Consider the following 21,187-nt stretch of genomic DNA (forward strand, 5'->3'; position numbering starts at 1 on the left):
GTGTGTGTGTGTGTATGTTCTGCCAAGAACCACGTACTGGATGATCCAACCCTTGTACCTGAAGGGTAAGAATATAGGTCCCCGTCATGGTCAAGAGTTGGACATCCCTAGTAGAGCCATCAGCAGGCAGCTGGGCCAAAGCTTCAGCATGTAGAGACCTCACAAATGACAGCAAAGTGCTTCTCTGACAAAACCTAGAATCTGTTCTTTATCAGAAAGCTTCCTTGCTTTGGGCAGTGATTCCAGTCAGGGCGCCATTGTTTACATATTATAGCTAGCTGAGCCGTCACATGGAACAAAACAATCAAGCACATTTGCACAATGTATGTATAGACCTTGTACATGGTGTTTCCAAGAAACTAATCAGCACTGTTATGGATGCAAATGTGTGTCAAAAGTAATCATGTAAGAGTGAAGGTAACTTTAGGAAAACCCTGTGCACATGTAAAATGGCAGTGTTTCCCTCCGGGCCTAACTGGGACACATGAAATCAGGTTTGCACCACTGAAAAGGTCGGCCTCAAATTTTGACTAGATGTCCCAAAATGGTTCTTTGGGCTTTAGGCATTAGAAAGTGTTTGTTGTTTTTCCAATTCATATCTCCAGTTCCCTACATTGGATTTTTGTCATTTTGGTGTCTATTTGCTCTCAAAAATATAACCAATTTTTTAAATTGGGTGTTGGATTTTAATTTTGCAGTGTATTGGTGTTTGTAAATGCTTTACACATCTGTCTTCTAAATTAAGCCTGCCTGCTCGTTGCCAGCTACCAAGGGTTGAGCATGAGAATAATGTATTGAGACCTTGACTGAACCTTTTATTGTGTTTGTGGTCTTGTTACTAAGGTCCCCATGTGTCACTACTAATAACCCACTTTCCGACAAGTATTGACTGATTTTCAAGAGGGGGGCTTCAGGCAGATGGTTGATCTTTCTGGAGAAAGATTCACAAGCATCTCTCTTATGATCGCTAAATATGGCCAGCCAACTAACATGGTATAGGAATAAAACTTGCATGGAAGTTAATAAAATACAAGTTAGACTGGACTCTGGATAATGAGGTCCAAAGAAAGTAATCAACCCACATGCTATTTTTCACAAATCACCTGTCATCTGCAAATCATATCTTCAAGACCAGCTATTTAATTATAATGACTACTCTGGAAATTGTTAACTTGTTGTTAATGGTAACTGACAATTATAAGGAGAGAACAATTCTTTAGGGTCTATAAGGGGGAGGATCTGTCTAGGGAGCATGACAAGATATCACTCTAATCATGTGCCTGTGAGCTGATTGGGGAGGTGAGGAACTTAGCATAAAAGCTGTCTTCAGAGTGGTGCCAAGATTATTCCTCAATTATTGACACAATCTGTCTCTGCTGAAGATCCACACCTTCTAATGAAGCGCTGAATCCTGCACTGAACGGCCACCAACCAAGTATTCTATGCACTAGGACTGACTTGTTGCAAGCAGTAAGGGATCCAACGTACTTCCATGACAGATTACAGAGTGGATTCCATGATTTCTCCACCCATTGAAAAAACTTTTCAGGAAGATCAGGATCCTGACATTGACCGCTCTTTGCCCATTGCAGAATCTCAATAATTGGTAAAGTTATTTTGGTGATATATAATATAAAGGACGACATGTGTCAATTTAAATTTGTTCTGTGCCATTCATTCAAATGTGTTCCATTCTTACCGTTTCATATAAGATCACAGCCAACATCATATGAGACATGTGAAGAGATAAAGAGAGGATGTACTGCCTTTCTGATAGACTAACAAGATGTACATACAGATTTGTACTGAGAGGGGTTTGTGTAGCACCTGGATGTTTCTGCCTGTTAGTAGTCCATCTGAATTTTGACGCGTTCCTTCCTTGTCAATGAGCCCATTTGCTTAGTGGCTTCCCAGGTAATTATGCACATAGATTTATTTAACTGTATTTTACAATCCTGAAAATATGTTGGGACTTGCTTCACAGTAAATTCTATTTCGTGGAGTAGCAATCCTTGATGGCGCACCCCTGCAAAGTACATAGAGGGACTCCCTCTGGACTCTCTCAGGAGCTCTCAGGCCAGGGTACTTAGCTGAGGGGGACCCCTGAAGATAATTTTCTGGATCAGTTACGAGGGAGCGACAAATATTGGCCCAATGTGCAAGCTATTAATGCACAAAGACATGAAGCAGGGCATGAAGCACATGTGCTGAAACTAAAGCATTGTTTAAAATCCTGTCCAAGGAGGTGTCTGGCACTCATGGATAGAAAACACTGGGCCTTATTCACAAAGGTAAACATACACTTTTGTTCAGGTGTAATATTTTTGGGGTATTCACAAACTAAGCATTTAATTTTACTAATAGTGACTGCACTACTGTGGGGAACCCGCACCTTAAAAATGGGACAGGCCTATCTTTTTATATCCAGAGTCTCCGCAGTTGTAAAATGACTATTAGTAAAATTATTATTATTATTATTATTATTATTATTATTATTATTATTATTATTATTATTAGTATTATTATTATTATAGGTAACCCATACAGCACGTGGCAACCTAAGTAAGGCTTCCTAATGCTAGGCTCATCTATAGAATGGATTAGGACCTGCAAGTCTATTTAAGGGGACCCTTCTTATGGGAATTCCAAGCATTGGAACTGCCACATTTTTATGGATTTACAAAACACAGAGAGTGATTGCCACACTCTCAATTTCGGATGAAGATCATTCCACAGTCTCAGATCAAGGAAACAGAAGGCACAACCCCCTTAGGGGTGATTTCCTAGTTCTGGGAATTACTGCCAACCTAGAATCACTTGAGCACCGTGAGTGAGCAGGGATGTATGGTGACACCAATGCTCTAAGACAGGGGTCTCCAAACTGGTCCTGGAGGGCCGGATCCATGCCAGATTTTTAAAATAACTACATGTATCTCAATGGGGATATCCAAAAAATCTAGCATGGATCCGGCCCTCCAGGGCCGGTTTGGAGACCCCTGCTCTAAGATATGAAGGTCGTGGGTTTGCATTTGTGCATGTTGCACAAGACCTTGAAATACACCCTGCGGTCAACGGGTAGCAAATGAAGCATCCAAAGCAAGGTGGCTATAGTAGTCAATTTAGGAGAGTGGGGCAGAAGCCATATGGCAGCATTTTGTACAATCTGGAGGCATTTAAGTAAAGTTTTTCCTGCCCACCCCCAAATATATATAATAATAATACCAGCATTTGTAAGGCACACAGCTACCTCCGGAGAGGTGTCCCGCCGCTGGGGACCATCAGGAAAATTAAATGCGCTATTGCCCAGAGTCACATGGTGCTGGACTAACCTGCCGCCGGCGATCGAACTGTGAGCCCCGTGATCCGGAGTCAGGCACCCTGGCTGCTGCGCCATACCTCTTTCATGAAGTCCATAATTGAACTCGTAGTTTGTGAATATAAATAAAAATATTAAACTTTCATAAAAGTGTACATTTATTCTTGTGAACCTGGCCCACAGTGTAGACATTATTTTTAACAAGCGTCTTTAAAATAATTTTTATTCAAAATATAAAATTGTATCACTGTTTTGTTTACGTTTCACAAGTACAGTACTCTGCACCCAGATGGTGTAGCAGATTGCTGTAAAACATAGAATAGTTTATCATCAATAGCTTAATTTCGACAGCTTGTGTCATTAAAGCATTATTTAACGTTTATACAAACGACATAGATTCCTAATAACAAACCTTTAAGTACAACGAGGTCGCTAGAGATGTGATTATGCAGCATTTTAAAAAAATGTTAAAGACTAGAGTTAAGGCAAATAGCGCTAAAAACATCATGTCATGAAATGTGTTTACAGATTAAAACGAATTTGTACCCTAACAAATACCCAAGATAGATATATATAAAATGGCGGAGATAAAAACAATATGTAACACAGTTCCTCATGGCCATTTTGTATAAGTTGCCGGTGTTATGTCCATCGTTAGATATGTTCTAAATTGAAAACGGAGCAAGGCCTAGGGTAGGGTCACCCCTTGTAGAGCGTTGTGCCTAAGTTGCCAAGCATGACTCAAAATCTTGGCCACCCCACAAGAAAAGAGGACACTAGTTTCAGATTTTAAAATGCGGAGGGCAACCCGATGATCACGTGAGCCCATGCCACTGCAAATGGGTCTCAGCCAATTGGATCTAGCAATCTTATAGGCTGGGCAGGCGAACATGACATGGGCAACACTCTCCAGCAGGGCTCCACAACAAAGGCAGCTTTCTGTTCTATTGTTAGCTGAGTGCCACTTTGATGTATTAATAGGGAGCGAGCCACACCTAAGGTGGATATATAGAGCCCAACAGCACAGGCTCCCAATAAAAAAGGGGTGGTTGTAGAAAACCTTTCACCCTGTCACAGGCACCCCATGGTGCCTGCCACACAGTGCATCATTGTAAAGAGGGGACCCAAGGGTACCCCAATGGGCCCCAACCGGAGGCCTACGGGTGTAGGGGGACCTGCTACTGGCCCCCAAAGTCAGATTCTGACAGCTGTTCACTGTCTGACAGACTGATTCAGAAAGACGGTCCGAATCAGACATCGTAATACGTCGGTCGGAAACGCCGTCCTTAGAGCTGAACGAGTCGGATCCGACGGACTCAGATTCTCGGAATGCCGTTCCAAACCGATTCGGAATGACCAAATGGTTACCTTAAATCGAATCGGTTGGTCAGAAATCTTTCTGAGTTGGTCGGAAACATGGGTTTGGACACAGATTAGGAAAATCCGAATGCCTTTCGGAGCCGTTCCAACCGACATCATAATGAGCCCCTAAGATTTTGTATTTACGACTGTTAAAATGCTGTTTTGAATATACTAAAGGCGTTTTAGGAACTGGTAGACTTTTACCGACTCCTAGAATAGCTTTCCAAATAGATACCATTTGTCAATTTGCAAGGAGTATGAGGTAGGTATTCCTTCCAAATTACAAATCGGTATGGGATGTATCAATTTTGAAAAGTATGGACTTCCGAGTTGCTGTTTTAATGCACTCATAAAAGCGAATAGGCTCCCTTGGAACCTCTTCCCCTTTGTGAATACAAAAACATTTGTCTGGGAGTAGTATGTGGTCCCTGGGACAACCCGAAGGCTTAAACAAACTTAAAAAGAAGAAAACGTTATTTTTTAAAGCACTACCCAGTTTTCTTAAATTTAAACAGGTTGCTTTAAAAAAGAGAGGAAGTCATAGAAATGGTGGTCTGCTGACATTAGCAGACCTACAACCCATTGATGGTGTTGGCAACATTTTGACGCCTACTTCAATACTATTCATGAGGTAGGTTTTATTGTGACTCTCTTTGGACCTTTTTCTCAAGCGAACCTATTTGTACATATGTTTGTACTACAAATTGTTAATTATGACATATTTATACAAATTTAAAAAAAATCTTGCTCAAACAATTTTATTTAATCATGCATTAAACCAACTTGCAGTTTGGATGTATATCCACAACATTGAAGGGTTAATATTCAGCTCTAGCACATATCAAAAAGTTTTCTATTAGTGTAATAAAAGAAAGGCCTTCATCATTTGTCTTACTGTTTCAGGGGCAGTAGCGATCAAAGTTTTACACAGTATGTTGGAATTTATTTCATTGATTTCTACCTTACAATACCATTTAGTTGGCTGCAGACAACTAAACAATATGTATTGAGCTCACTTTGCTTGCTAAATACTCAAGCTGTTTCTGGTTTGAAAACAATGGGGCATATTTACAAGAGTTTATCTTAGCTTTTTTGGCTTTTAAAGCCAAAAAAGCGGAGATCAAACTATTGCCCTATTAACAAGAGGGTGCTAACAAGCATTAGCGCATGTTACCACCCTTTTACCTGACGCCTCCCTTTGCATCTCTAATTAGGCATACCTAATATTGGGGTGGATTGTGCTGATACGACCCTGTCAGTCGTATCAGCAAGGTTATTGCCGTTTTGCAGGGAACGTCGCTGGAAAACCAGCGATGTTCCCTGCAAAACAGTGATTTCCCCACTATCGCTGGTAATTATATCGCCCTGGGGAAACGCGTTGTAAATAACGCACTAACAGGGCGATATAATCCAGTGATAGACGGCGATAAATAGAAAAGCACTAAGCTCGCTTTCCGTTTATTTATCTCCGTCCTTGTAAATATGCCCCTCTGCAAGTAATATATTATCACTTTCCAGTGCTTGTTTCTGGTCCAGGGAGGACCTGGCTTGGCAGTTCGGCTGGACTGTTCCCATGAATAACAGGGTAAAGACTGATTTGCATATGGCTGGGTCCAAACTGGAGTGGTGTGGTGAGCAAAAGAACGATGGGTTAAACCCAGACCTTTGTGATTCGGGGTGAATGTTTGCATTGTTCAGCATTCCATCCATCATTTGATCCTTTTGCATGCTGAAAGTGCTTCTGCCCTGTGCCAGGCAAAAAGTGCTGTCTGGGCACAGCAATATTCACTTGATTCATTGGTACTAGCACAGTTTGTGAGTACTGGCTGCACTATGCAGGGCTGTGTCTTCTGCCCTCTTTCGAATGTGTAAATCGTAAGATTACTTTTGTTTTTGCTTTCCTAGATCCAGAGTTACCGACTGCTTAAAAGAAAAGCCTGAGATGGCGGTGTTTGAAGTCTTTCTTCTACTTCTCTTCTGTGTAGAGGAATTAGCTACAATGGCCGCCCCTGTGCCACACTGTGCGCTTACCAGCCCTAACATGGAGGCCTACTCAATGGAAGGAGATGTCATCTTCGGGGGGTTAGTTCCCTTTCATCTGGAGAGCTTTTTCCCTGCTCCCAACTTGCAGTTCAAGGACCCCCCAGCTCGAAGACGCTGCCAAAAGTAATGACCTCCTTTAGTTGAATACTTTCGTTTGATGTTCCCTTCCTGAAACCTGAGCACTGCCATTTCTAATGAACCTAATTGGAAGCAATAAATTAAATATGCCAGTTGTACACCATATTTAAATCAATAACTTATCTGTAAATCAAGTTACTGTGGAATGATTCTTTACAAAGAGCTCTTAATCTGACTGAGGCCAGAAAAGATTAATTTTGCCCACCCAGCATTCTCTGTAGACGAATTTCTCTGGTAACCAGACAAGTGTGTTTCCCGGCGTTGCCTGAGTGGCAGCAGGAAACCTCCGGGGCCACCGTTTGGCAACTGCATCTCCTTTCCCTACAGCTAGAAGCCCCTCAGTGACATTTCCAGAGGTGGAAAAGGAGAAAGCCTCAGAGCCCGGTAAACAAAGGTTACCACCTCCAGAGCTGACACTGCTGGGCCTGCTTGGGGAAGGAACAACCCAGGTGCATAAAATCTCCCCTTTAATCCCCCTTTATTAGTCCTTAGGTTTTTAATATGGATCAACTTCATAGTTCATTGATTTTTCCTCAATTTAAAAGTAAAACTGTGCAAAGTTGTGAGATTCTATTTTTGCTCCCACACCAAACAAGATCCTGTTGGTTGGCTGATCAGAAATAGGCAAAGGTCTGAAATATGACCTACTTAATTAGAAAAGAAGAGATGCCAGGCCCTCTATACCAGTATGCAAGGAAGAACACTTTTCGTGGCTGCTGTAAATTCACCTCATAATTTATGCACAATTAGAGAGTTCCTGGGAACTAGACTGTGCAAACAATCCACATGTTGAAACCTCGGTAATTGACAGGCAGTAAATGATTCAAGCTTAGACTTCTGATTTCTAAGACTACAACCAAAGGCTTCCTGGTTACAACACACATTAGGCACTGGCTTAGAAACAACATTCTACAGGCAACACCATCTCTATCTGATGGTAATCTCAAAGGGCCCGATTTACAGAACAAACTTAAGACAAAATCCTAAACTTACTACATTTGGTATTCACAGAAGTTAGGATTTTGTCTTAAGTTTGTCCTAAGTCTGTCTTAAGTGTGTCTTAAGTGTGTCTTAAGACAAAATCCTAACTGCTGTGAATAGCAAAAGTACTAAGTTTAGGATTTTGTCTTATATTAGTTCTGTGAATCGGGCCCAAAGTCTCTTAGACTGTCTCTTGGAAAAGCTCAACAACATGTTTAGACTGCCTCTGAAACATGTGGTTTACAAATATATTGGTCGACACTGCACAAAATAAAGCTTGTGCAATGGTCCAGACACCATCTACATCAAAGCTTTTTTCATTTGAATTTCAGATATATATAGATGATTTACGTTTATTGCCTTGCAAATGCTTATCGGAACGTTTTGCTAAATAAAAATGCAAACCTTCAATTTCTTTGGAAACTGCCTAAAATTCTTTTCCATTTCACCAGACATAATACTTCATGTGAAATCAACATTTAACCTCTATTCATTTTTAGCAATCAGATTTTGACAACAATCTCAATTCATGTTTGTTTACTTTTCTTTTGCACCTTCAGAATTTCTGTTGACTTCTATCAAGCCGTCCTGGCCATGGTCTTTGCCACCAAAGAACTCAATGAAAATAAACAACTTTTACCCAAAACAACCCTTGGTTTTCAGATATTTGACTCTTGTCATTCAGAAGCTGGAACCATCGAAGTGACGCAATGGCTGCTCTCAGGCAGGAACAAGACTACCCCAAACTACAGCTGTAGGTCGTCACCCAAGATGGCTGCCTTCATCGGAGATAGTCCTTCATCAGGAGCTGTGTCTATGGCCAGAGTCCTTGGGGTCAACAGGATCCCTCAGGTATGAGGCAAGTCTCTAATTTACTAGTACATTCACCACAACACCACATGAAACATAAGTTTGGCAATAGTCCTCGACTGCGCTGAATATTAGAACATATGTGTTGACATGCAACCCGTAGTCAGGTATTTATATAATTGTGTCCAGCTATCCTAAGGGACAATTTTTAGGTCTAGCCTAGAGACAGTTTTAGCTGACTGCAGTTGAAAGAACTGCTGTGTACAATACCCATACTTGGAGCAGGCTTTGGGTGTGCCCATTGCTCATAATTAGTTGGTGTTCTTGTCTATCTCATTTGCATTTCCTATTTCAATGGCTTTTCTTCGCCTTTTTAGGTCGAGCCTAGGCAGAACGCATGCGCTATCTGGAAGACTTGATATAATAAGTACACACAGGGCAATCCCGCCTGCTGCTTGCCATTGGTTCACATCTGTGTTGCTCTTCTTTATTGGCTTCTTATTGGCTGATATATCAGTTCCATTTTCTGGGAAGGAGCACTAGCCAACTACAGTTCACTTACTCTGTAGGTCTTTATGTGTTTGAGTCAGGGACTATTTCTTTAATTTTATACTTTAATGTTTTAAGTTTGTGCTTTAATGCTTATTTAATTCACTTTATGCATATGGGTGCTGCTCTTAATTAAAGCACATCGCCCGCTTACATGAGTTGTGCTTTAATGTTTTTCTAATTCACTTTCATGCACACGGATGCTGTCCTTACTTTAAGCATGGCACTGTCTTTCATTTTATGTTTTATCTCTGTTATTCGTTGAGTAATAGCACCGGACTTACTTTAAGCATGGTGCTCGCTTTCATGTATTTTTTTGTTCACTTTTATGTGGATGGTCGATGCACTTTGTTTGGGCTCAGAACACGTATGTGGACAGCTGTGGCGCATACTTTAAGCACGGTGTCCTCTTTCATTTTTAAAAAATGGCTATGGCGGCCTGTAATGCTTTCCAGTTGGTGCACTTGTATTTTGCAGTGGGAGCTGGATGCTTTCTACCAGGTAATAGCTGGTCTTTCACCCCACCAACGTCCGCCCTGGTGTTGGAATAGAATTGGGAGAGGCCCACAACAAACAGCATCATGAAGGGTTGGATCCCCGCTGACCATTTTGTTGGGGTAAAGGCCTAGCAGATGAGGCCCACAGGGATTACTCTCAAGATCAGACTGCTGGAAGTACTTTTTTTTTAAGTTCATGAAAAGTTTATTCAAGCAATTAAGATAAAACATATACAGAGTATAACAATAATAGGTATACAAGGAACTGACAGTTGAGCTGTTCAGATTGGCATTAAAGGAGTCAATAATGGGTAATAGATTAATACGCAAAGATAATCAATAATTGGCCAATACATATTAAGTGAATGCATAAAAAATAATTTAGTAAAATAAAGTATAAATATAATCACAGAGAAAAAAGATGACACTCTAAAGGAAGTCATGGAGGTTTGGCAACTTCTTGTTGTAAGGGGGTTTGAGACAAAGATCGCCTGGCATGCATATCAATGAATGTTGTGACCGGATCCCATAATTCTTTTCGTTTTGGGGCGAGATTAATCGGGTAAACAAATGTTGTATCTAACCTGTGATTATAGCAGACTGCATACCACCGTGCTTGGTATGATAATTTGGTAAAATCCTTCCAATGTTTAGTTATTTGCTGAAAGGCTAATGCTATTAGCAAATCTATTATTCTTATGTTAAAAGTGCAATGATCCCAAATGGGGGAAACACTACCTAAGAAAATATGAGAAATAGAAAAAGGGTGATTGGAGGAAAAAATAGTGTTAATTTGAGACCATATTTGAACCCAAAATGTAGGTTCTGGGGTACATGTAAAAAGCATGTGGAATAAGTCTGCACCTGGTGAGGAGCCAGTCCAAAAAGTTTCTGAAATGTCTGAATGTCTTTTGCTTAGAACACGTGGTGATAATAAAAGTCTGTTGTAAATAAAAAAAAGTGTCTGTGTGGTATTTGCAGCCCGTGATGATTTGCGTAGTTTTAACCATAAGGTATCCCATAATTCTGTAGACCAGGTAACACCAAATTCGTCTTCCCATGTAGTTTCTGTGTTAGTTTTAGCACAGGGTTTTGGCGAGGCGTGAAGAAGATTGTAAATCTTGGAGGCTTTAGCACCATGGAGTAATAAGGGTCGCAGTGCTGAAGTGTTAGAAGGTTCAGGACATGGAGGAGGGGGAGAGGTAGTGTGAATGTTGTAAGCAAGTTGAATTGCATGTGTTAACAAAGAAAATTGAATATGAAAGATAGGAGGGAATTGAAACAAAGCAGCAGCAAGAGAGTAAGAAATAATTTGATCCTGGTGAAACAATTGGTGTACCCAAATAAGACCCCGTTGTTTCCAAGATTTCCAGAAAATCCGTTTATTATTTATTAAAATGGAGGTATTATGCCAACTCGGTTGTTCGAGAAAAGAAGATAGAAGAGCGGAAGGGAGAATCTTGGAAGTGTATTTGAGAATAGGAGTAGATATGGATTGTGGTTTGCGAGAAAAAGAGAGATATTCTTTGAAAGAAAAAGGAGAGATAAAAGATTGTTCTAAGGTAGTCCAAAGGGGAACAGGCATAGAGGAGTCTGATAACCATTTTGATGCATGATTTAATAAAAAGGATTTATGATATAGGGGAAAATTTGGAAAATGTACCCCTCCTTCTGTTTTTGGTCGAATTAATTTAAAGATAGACATGTGTGACTTTTTGTTACCCCATTGGAAGGCAGATAGAATGGATCTCATTTTCTTGAAGTATTTTAAAGGGATAGAAAGTGGGATATTAGAGATTGTGTACAAAATTATGGGTGAAAGCATCATTTTAATCGTGTCCAATCTACCCCACCACGATAAATATAAGGGGTGCCATTTCAAGGATAAGGTGGTAATTTTTTGTTTGCAGGCTTCCATACATCGGGTAACTGTGCCTGGGATGGAGGCTGTGAAATGAAGACCTAAAAATTTAATAGAATTAGGATTCCATGTAAAACCCGAGTTGGTAAAGTCAGCTTTATAGGTTTATTTAGTAAGGGGTAGGATTTCGCACTTATCTACATTTAATTTATACCAGGAGACTTGCGCAAAAGAATTCACTTCATCTAGAAAAGCCGGAAGGGATGGTTGAGGTTGGTATAGAAATAGTAAAACATCGTCAGCATATGCCGCCATTTTGACAGTGGTCTGTTGGAAATTGAAACCATGAATTGTATCATTCTGATGGATCTGCAATAAGAAAGGTTCTAGGGCCAAATTAAATAAAAAAGGAGATAGTGGGCAACCTTGCCGTACCCCTCTACCAAGGGAGAAATATGAAGAGACACCTCCATTTGCTGATATTGCTGCTCTTCGATGGGAGTATAGGAGAGAGATTAAGGTAGACATTTTTGGTCCAAAACCAAACCATTTTAATGTATGAAAGAGATACGGCCATTCAACCCTATCGAATGCGTTTTCTGCATCCAAAGCTATGGCTGCAAGAGAGTGGGAGGAATGCAAAGTCTTAGAAAGAGTGTCAAAAAACAATCTAGTGTTATCTGTAAGCAATCTGCATTTAATGAAACCAGATTGTTCTTTTCCTAAAAGTTCAGGTAAGTGAGCATCCAAACGAAAACATTTTATAATCAATTTTAACCAACGAGATGGGCCGATAATTTTTGCAAAATTGCTGATCCTTACCTGGTTTAGGGATAATGCAAATAAGAGCGTCCGAAAAGGAACCAGATGAAGTACCAGATTTCAGAAATGTGGATGATAGAGTATGTCATTTGGGAATAATTAAATTTGAGAAGTGGGAAAAAAATTCTACTGTGAATCCATCTGGACCCGAAGCCTTCTCCTTTTTCAGAGTCTTTAGTGCGAGAAGAAGTTCTTTTTGTGAAAGGTCTGACTCCAGCGAGGAAAGATCCGGAAGGTTATCAGAAGGAAGCCGGATAGTAGACAAAAACTGGGAGAAGGATTGATCCAAAGAGGCAGTTTCAGAAGAGTACAATGATTTATAAAAATTTAAGAAATTCAGCTAGAATCTCATCATCTTTATGTTTCAGTGAGCGGTCATGACCATAAATAGAATCTACGTTAAGTTTGTTTTGTTTCACCGTTAGATAATTAGCCGATAGTTTTCCAGCTTTATTCTGACCACCATAAAATTTAGAACTAGATCTTAACAAGAAACAATGTTTGTGGAATTTTTATTAAATTGAAATTTAGCATTGATTAGTTCAGTTAAGCATTCCTTTGATTTAGAGGTGTAATATGAGTGTTCCAATTGTTGTAAAATGTCAAATGTCAAAAGTTCTTATAGAGCGCACTTATCACCGCAAGGTCTCAAGGCGCTGTGCAGCAAAGGACAACAACCAGAAATCAAGGTAGCTAAAGATACTTATTTAGGAAAACGCCAAGTTTTTAATTTTTTCCGGAAAGACATATGATCAGAGATAAGCAACAGATGGGGCGGGAGTTTATTCCACAGATGAGGGGCAAGATAAGAAAAAGCCTGTTCTCCATTGCGTATGGTACACAGACGAAGCTGAATCAAGAGGGATTGAGAGGAGGATCTTAGTAATCTTTGAGGCCAATACCATGGCAGTTTTTTAGCAAGGTAGATAGGGCCGGTGCCATAAAGTATTTTATGAGTCAAGCTCAATACTTTGAAGTGAATTCTCTGGCGAACAGGTAGCAGTGTAGTTTTTTCAAAATCGGAGCGGAGGCTGACCCGGCAGGGAGATCTTGGATCAGTCTAGCTGCCGTGTTCTGTAACACCTGCAGCTTGGATAGAACATTCACATTTAATGAGGCAAACAGTACATTGCTGTAGTCCATACAGCTTATGGCTAAGCCCTGCACCAAAGGCTTTCTGGATTCTAACGGTACCCATCTGAAAATTTTGCGTAACTTACGCATAATCCCATAGCATGAGCCTAAAGTTTTATTAATGTGAGGCTCCATGGAAAGGTCCCGGTCTAGAATGATTCCTAAGTCACGTACGGCCTCTCGAGGAGAAGGACATGTCCCTAATTCAGAGGGCCTTCAGTCCTGTGACCAAAATTCAGTAGCCTTGCCAAACAAGATGATTTCCGTTTTTTCATGGTTTAGCTGAAGCTTATTATTGCTCATCCAATTGCTGATGTCCAACATACATTTTTGAACTTACTAAATTTTTCACTGTAGTCCGAATTGCATGTAATGAGCAATTGGCTATCATCCGCGTAGGATACTGTATCAAAACCATGCGATTTTATGATGTTTGATAGAGGGGTGAGGTACACATTAAATAGCAAGGGGGTTAAAATGGACCCCTGCGGGACCCCCACTTTAACAGGCTATCTGTTGGACTTTAGCGATCCCACCTGAACCGTAATAAAACGGTCCATGAGATAGGTATCAGAGGCAAGTCTTTCCTTTGGCTGGAAAACTATCTCCCACAGCCGATGTTTCAAGATGCTGTGGGAGATGGTATAAAAGGCGGCTGATAAATCCAACAGAATCAGGGTAGCGGAATCACCACCATCCAAAGCAAGTATGATATTATCGACTATCTCCACGACAGCAGTTTCGGTCCCGTGGGCAGCCCGGAACCCAGATTGTGAGGGATCGAGGAGAGAGTGGCGCTTTACATATGCAGTAAGGTGCTTATTAACCAAGTAATCTAGTACTTCCCAATAAAGGGAAGTAAGGAGATGGGCCGATAATTAACGGCAAGAGACGGATCACTGGTAGGTTCCTTCAAAATGGGCTTCACCTGCGCATGTTTCCAGCTATAAAGAATAATGGCTTGTTCCAAAGAAGAGTTGAAAATAATGGAGAGAGCATTCACCAATAAAGGAGTGAAATCAGGGCAATTACGAGGGGAAATATGTCCAGAGGGAAACCAGTCTTTATTTCTTTTAGACCATGGAGAACTTTACTCGTGTTGATCTGATAAAATTCAAGCGGTATGTTCCCCCCGAAATTCATGTAATATGGGCATTATTCTCAAGGTCCCTATCAGGAAATTTTAGATTTTGGCTAGTTGCAGTAAAGGAAGAGTAAATAAATTCAATGTTGTTCACAAAGAATGTTGAAAGTGAGTCAACCTATTCTTGCGAGGGAGTAAATTCAGGGGATTCTGATTGGGGTGAGGTAAATTCTTTCAAGATCTTATACAATTCTTTACTAGAATTGGTGGCTTTATTTATCTTGATAATGAAATAAGTTTTTTTTGCAAGCTTAATATTACCAATATATATTGAATGAAGCTGTCTATATAGTACGATTCTCAGGAGTTTTTGTCTTTCTCCACTTGCGTTCAGCTGTTCTGCTAGCCTGTTTGTCTTTTTTTAGCGCAGCAGTGAACCATGGGGCAGCAATGTTTTTTAAAAAGACACTAGTTTCAGGTATAGTTTCAATGAAGGTTTCCACAATTGAAGTTTCAAATTGTTTTAGCATTAGATTAACATTTTTACTTTGAAAGATAGGGGGCTTAAAGTTAGTCAAGAAAACTTCAGGGGTCAATTTCCTCCAAGGACGAATAATAGCGACTTTTTTTCTGCCTATATTGATGGCGGAGGGGATTGGAATACTAAAGTTTAAAAGAAAATGATCAGTCCAGATCATTGGGAGCGGGGTTTCAATAGTTATATCAGGTATATTGGTGAAAATAAGGTCTAACGTGTGACCTGCCAGGTGCGTTGATCCGGTAACTCTTTGTGTAAGGCCAAGCGTCTCGATAGTAGTAATCAAATGACTTGTGTCGGAGACTAGGGCCACTTCTGCATGATAGTTGAAATCTCCTAATACGATCAAATTGTCCGTGGCTAATACATGAGCGCCAATTGTTTCTTAAAGGTAATCTTCCAATTTAGTTTTAGGGCCAGGGGGTCGGTACACCAGAGCTACTCTTCCAGACATAGTGTTATTCATGTTCACACTAATAATCAATAATTCTGCCATAGTGTTTGAAAACGATTCTAATTCTTTAATCACAACATGGGCTTTTGCTGCAACAGCAATACCACTACCTCTTTTCCCTACTCTATCTGTCCTGATCAGGTGGTAACCTGAAGGGAAAGCAGTAGCTATGTCAGGTGTAGAAACAGATATCTGGTTTTTCCGTGTCTAGAAGATCCCATAGCTCTAATGCATGTTTCGGGATTGACCTCGTGTTAAGATACAAGGAAGATAGAGGTTTTACTTCAATGTTCAGATTATTTCTCTGTCTTTCCATACCAATATTAGTGGTGGAGGTGAAATGAATGAAATGAAATGAAAATTATATTTATATAGCGCATAGACTACCCTGAGCCCTTGCAGCGCTGGTGTGTGAATCAGAGAAGAACAGGTTGGCGTGCTAGCAAGATGTTCCGAACAAATGGGTTTTTAAAAGCTTTCTAAATGCCAACAGGTTGTTATTCTTTCTGAGAGCGAGAGGAAGGGAGTTCCAGATTTTTGTGGCATTAAAAGAAAACTAACGACCTCCCAAACGGGCCTTGTTTATCTTATGCAAAGTGGCCAGGTGTGATGAGCTAGAGCGTAAAGCTCTGTGGGGGAGATAGGGAGTGACTAAAGGATGCAATATGGTCCTCCAAATTGCTTTCTGAGTGAGACGGATCACTGAAATAATATCGAGGGACAAAATATCGACTTGCAAAAATATCGTGGACAAAATATCGACAGTCAAAATATCGAGTTTGTATCTACAAACAGGTAAGTACAAAAATATCGAGTACAAAATATCGTTTACAATAATATAGTTGTAAAAAATATCGACTTTATTAAAAACAGTGTTAAATTAAATTAATATTAAAATTTAATTACTAAAATATACTTCAAAATACTTACATTAGCTTATAATAATTAAATAATAAATGAAAGTAATAAAAAAAATTTTTTACAATATTATTTGTTAAAACATATATATATAGTAACATACTATAATTAAATAAGATACTGAAAACTGACCCTGAACCCTAAAAATACCCCTTTACCCAAAAACCCCAAACTGACCCTGAACCCTAAAAATACCCCTTTACCCAAAAACCCAATACTGACCCTGAACCCTAAAAATACCCCTTTACCCAAAAACTGAAAACTTACCCTGAACCCTAAAAATACCCCTTTACCCAAAAACTGAAAACTGACCCTGAACCCTAAAAATACCCCTTTACTCAAAAACTGAAAACTGACCTGAACCCTAAAAATACCCCTTTACCCAAAAACTGAAAACTGACCCTGAACCCTAAAAATACCCCTTTACCCAAAAACTGAAAACTGACCCTGAACCCTAAAAATACCCCTTTACCCAAAAACTGAAAACTGACCCTGAACCCTAAAAATACTCCTTTACCCAAAAACTGAAAACTGACCCTGAACCCTAAAAATACCCCTTTACCCAAAAACTGAAAACTGACCCTGAACCCTAAAAATACTCCTTTACCCAAAATTAATTAATATTATTTAATTACCAATTAATTATTAGTTAACAATAACAATAAAGTAAATATATTAGCAAATTAGCTGTAATTAATTTAATTTAATAATTAATATAATTTTTTCCCAAATAATTAATTAACAATAACTAAAAATTACATATATAAATAAATTACTCTAATTAATGTAATTAACTAATTAATATTATTTAATTACCAAGTATTACTATTTATAAATATGTACAAAATTAAAATAATTAATTAACTAATTAATATTAATTAATTACAAATTAATAATTAAAAATATACAAACATATATTAATTAATTAATTATTATTAAATGACTCCCCACCCTTATCCCCTACTAACCCAACATCCCGCTACTAAACATTAACTACAATTTATATTACTATTAATAAAAAATTGTTATTTTTTTAACCTTTTTTCTACATATTATTGAAATTTTTTACTTTGACTATTTATATATATTTTGTAGATATTTTTGTACTCGATATTTTTTTATCATTATTTTAATCGATATTTTGACCAACGATATTTTTGTGATCGATATTTTATTATTATTGATATTTTTAACTCGATATTTTGTCCATTCGATATTTTGGAGTCGATATTTTGTCTGTGCACCGGGTGAGACACATGGCTTTAAACTGTATCCTTGCTGCAATAGGAAGCCAGTGCAGCTTCTTGAGAGCAGGTTCGGCGGATTGGCTACGTGGAATTTGGTAGAGCAGTCGAGCGGCACAGTTCTGCGTGACCTGCAGCTTGTTGATTGTGGCCTTTTGAGCTCCCAAGTAGAGAGCATTGCCGTAATCCAGATGAGAGAGTATCAAAGCTTGAACCATGGTTCTCCTCGCCTGGAAGGGAAGCAGGGGAAGAATCTTCCGAAGCATTCTCATCAGACCATAACAGGTAGATGAGGTCTTAGTGGCCTGGACCTTGAAGTCGAGGGAACTGTCCAACCAAACTCCCAGGCTCTTTATCTGTGTCTTGGGAGGGGGAGGAGGTCCCAGACATTTAGGCCACAAGGGGGCAAGAATATTGGGTGGTGGATTACCCAATACCATGATTTCGTTTTTTTCCCAATTTAGTCTGAGGAAGGAAAGTTCCATCCATCTGGCGACTGCCTCCAGACAGGGACCCAGAGTGCTAGACGACCCCTCAGCTTGGTTTAATGAAACCACAAGCTGGGTGTCGTCTGCATAGGTAACAATTCTGAAGCCAAAAGGATGGACCACCTCCGCCAAGGGCCTCATATAACCATTAAAAAGCGTGGGGCTTAGGGCAGAGCCCTGGGGAACCCCACACCTGAATGGCTGCTTAGCGGAGACAACCTCTCCCTCAAAGACCTGGAAGAAGCGCTCCTCCAGGAAGGAGGTCAGCCATGTCAGTGCTGCTCCCGACACCCCCATGCCATTGAGACGATGTAGTAAGATGGCATGGTTAACCGTGTCGAACGCAGCACTGAGATCTAACAAGATAATGTCCGCCTTCCCTCCCTGGTCCAGCACGGTCCTTGTCTCCTCCGTCACGGCCAGCAGAGCTGTCTTAGTCCCATGCTGGGGACGAAACCCCGTCTGGGATGTGGACAGCAGATTATTAGATTCCAGATACTCGACCAATATGTTGTTGATGTGCTTCTCAGCCAGTTTGATCATCCAGGGCAAAAGGGAAATAGGGCGGTAGTTGGATAAATTGCCTTTTTCCAGATTGGGCTTCTTTAAAAGAGCCCTGACCATTGCATATTTCCATGATGTGGGAACTATGCCCGAGGCAATCGAGGTGTTAAGAACATCAAGGATGAATCAGATCAATGACTGAAGTGAGAAATTGGGGGGCGCTGGATCCCTTGGAGAGCCTGAGGTGACCTTAGAAATTATTTTATACAGGGAGACCGGATCCAGGGGGGTCAATTGCTCCAGAGGAGTTAAAATCACCGTTCCAGCTATGTCTGGTTCAGCGATGTCAGGAGCAAAGGAGGCATAGATGGTCTGAACCTTTTGGTGGTAGAAGGTTGCTAAATTGTTACAGCGTGCCAGTGCTCCTTCTGAAGAGACTAATTCTTGGGGAGGGGAAATCAGTGATTTGGCTATCTGAAAGATTTCCCTAGGTGAATTGGCAGCTGTATTAATTTTTGTTTCATTGAAAAGAGATTGTGCGGCTTTGATTTCGATCTTATAAAGTCTAATTGCCGTTCTGTATTCTGCTTTCCTGCACTGGGAATGGTCCCATTGCCATACGCTTTCTAGCCTACGACAGGATTGTTTCATGTCCCTCAGTTTAGATGTAAACCATGGAGCTACTTTTTGCCTCTTTATACACTGCAGGCGTTCCCTGGGAAGGACTAGGTCAAGAGAGTTTTGGATCCAGTTATCAAAGTTACTACTGGCCAAGATGGGTTGGGAACATTCACAGGCTTAAGGTCAGCAAGAGCAGACTCCCATTGACTGGAGGAAAGTTTCGACCATTTCCTCCCCCATTGTTTTTTTGGCTCTTGGATAGATAGGGGGTTCCCCGTTACCCAACTCAGGGGAATTAGGTGGTGATCTTACCAGGGCAGAGGGACAGGCGTTTCAGTAGTTAAGGTGTCGAAATTACTGAAAACAGAATCCAGTAAATGAATATGTCTACTCATTATGCTGGACGATTCTGAAAGTTGGTTTATTTGAATGGGCAGTTGAAAATATACTTGATTTATAGTGGCATCGGATTTTGCTAGAGGATTGAGCCGGAGTAGTGTCTTCCTTGTATACTGAATCATAGTGGAAAGTGCACTTACCCGTAGTCACCCACAAACCAAAAGACCAAGAAATTAGGCAGCTGGCAGCGTCCAGGCGCGGACGGGCGCAGATGGGCTAGCCTTTGGCGCGCCACTGGCGCGCCCTGGCGCGTCAGCGCTAGAAAGGTGTTCAAATAGGGAGGTGGGTGGGAACAACCCGAAGACCGCCGCCCACTGAACGCTGCTTCCTGTCCCTCCGTTCAACCGGCACTTGCCGTGACGGACCGGGGACAGCAGCGGGAGCTGGAGTATCAGGTGATACTAACATTAATGGTCAAAGTGCAAATAAGCAATTCTAGTTTAAAAACAGTAAAAACGAATACAGCGATAAATCAGTAAAACTATTGCAGAGTTAAACAGTGCGTACTCAGAAGATAGCCGAGCAGTAATCACACTCGTTCCTATTACACACAAACCTCCAGCGCTGGCGGCGCAGAAAGAACTGGCAGAAATATGAGTACTGTCCCATTAATTAATTAATTGTTTAATTTTAGATAAAAGGTCATTAGTCATTTGTTGCGCTTTTTCTGTTTTCGAGAAACTAATCTAAGGATAAAGTCTCTAGGAGATGCTTTGAAAGCATAGCAAACTACAGGAAAAGAAATATTGTCAGATTGATTTAACAGGAAGTATTCGTTGAAAGAAGAGGTAAAAGAAGAGACAAAATCTGAGTCAGAAGGAGGGAATTATTAAAACGCCATTTTCGGTTGAGAGGGGATTTCTGTATTATGTCCAAATGTATGGTAATCGGAGCATGATCTGATTTTAAAATAGAGCCAATATCAGCTGCAGTAGGGGCTTGGGAAAGGTGATGTGAGATGAAAAAGTAATCTAATCGTGATTGGGTTTGATGAGGGGGTGAGTAAAATGAATATTCCCGTAAAGTGGGATTGCAAAGTCTCCATGCATCAATAAGTTTGTATTGAGCAATGAGTTATGTAAATGATTTGTGAGATTTGTGGGGAATATATGCACCGGAAGAATGTCTATCCAAAAAAGTGTCAAAAACTTCATTACAATCGCCTGCTTGAGCAAGATGGCGGCCGAGTGAGGTGGCGTTCTGCTCTCCTGAACTACAGTGCACCCCTGAAATGACCGCTCTGCCCTGTTTCTGCAATACCGGCTAAAAATGTCAGCATCTATTCAGCAGCGAAAGTAGTGATTCTATCTATGGCACTCACTTTCCGCCTTGCCTCTGTTAGACCTGGAGTCCCCTGCAAGCTCTGGTGGTTCTGGCGGGCTGTGCATTGTTCTAGCCGCTGCTCACCTGGGTCGGCGTTCCGC

General features: G+C 40.5%; 1 protein-coding gene across 1 annotated transcript in view; it reads left to right on the forward strand.

Moving 5' to 3' along the window:
* The window catches only part of LOC147684549 (extracellular calcium-sensing receptor-like), a 98,704-nt gene that overhangs the window by 2,678 nt on the left and 74,839 nt on the right, over positions 1 to 21,187 (forward strand). The window contains exons 2-3 of the mRNA XM_086939708.1: positions 6,584 to 6,844; positions 8,401 to 8,692. Of these exons, the coding sequence (XP_086795834.1) occupies positions 6,584 to 6,844; positions 8,401 to 8,692 (553 nt within the window). The remainder of the gene's footprint in view (positions 1 to 6,583; positions 6,845 to 8,400; positions 8,693 to 21,187) is intronic.

This window comes from Lissotriton vulgaris, chromosome 10 (genome assembly GCF_964263255.1).
Source record: "Lissotriton vulgaris chromosome 10, aLisVul1.2, whole genome shotgun sequence".
NCBI classification, from domain to species: Eukaryota; Metazoa; Chordata; class Amphibia; order Caudata; family Salamandridae; genus Lissotriton; species Lissotriton vulgaris.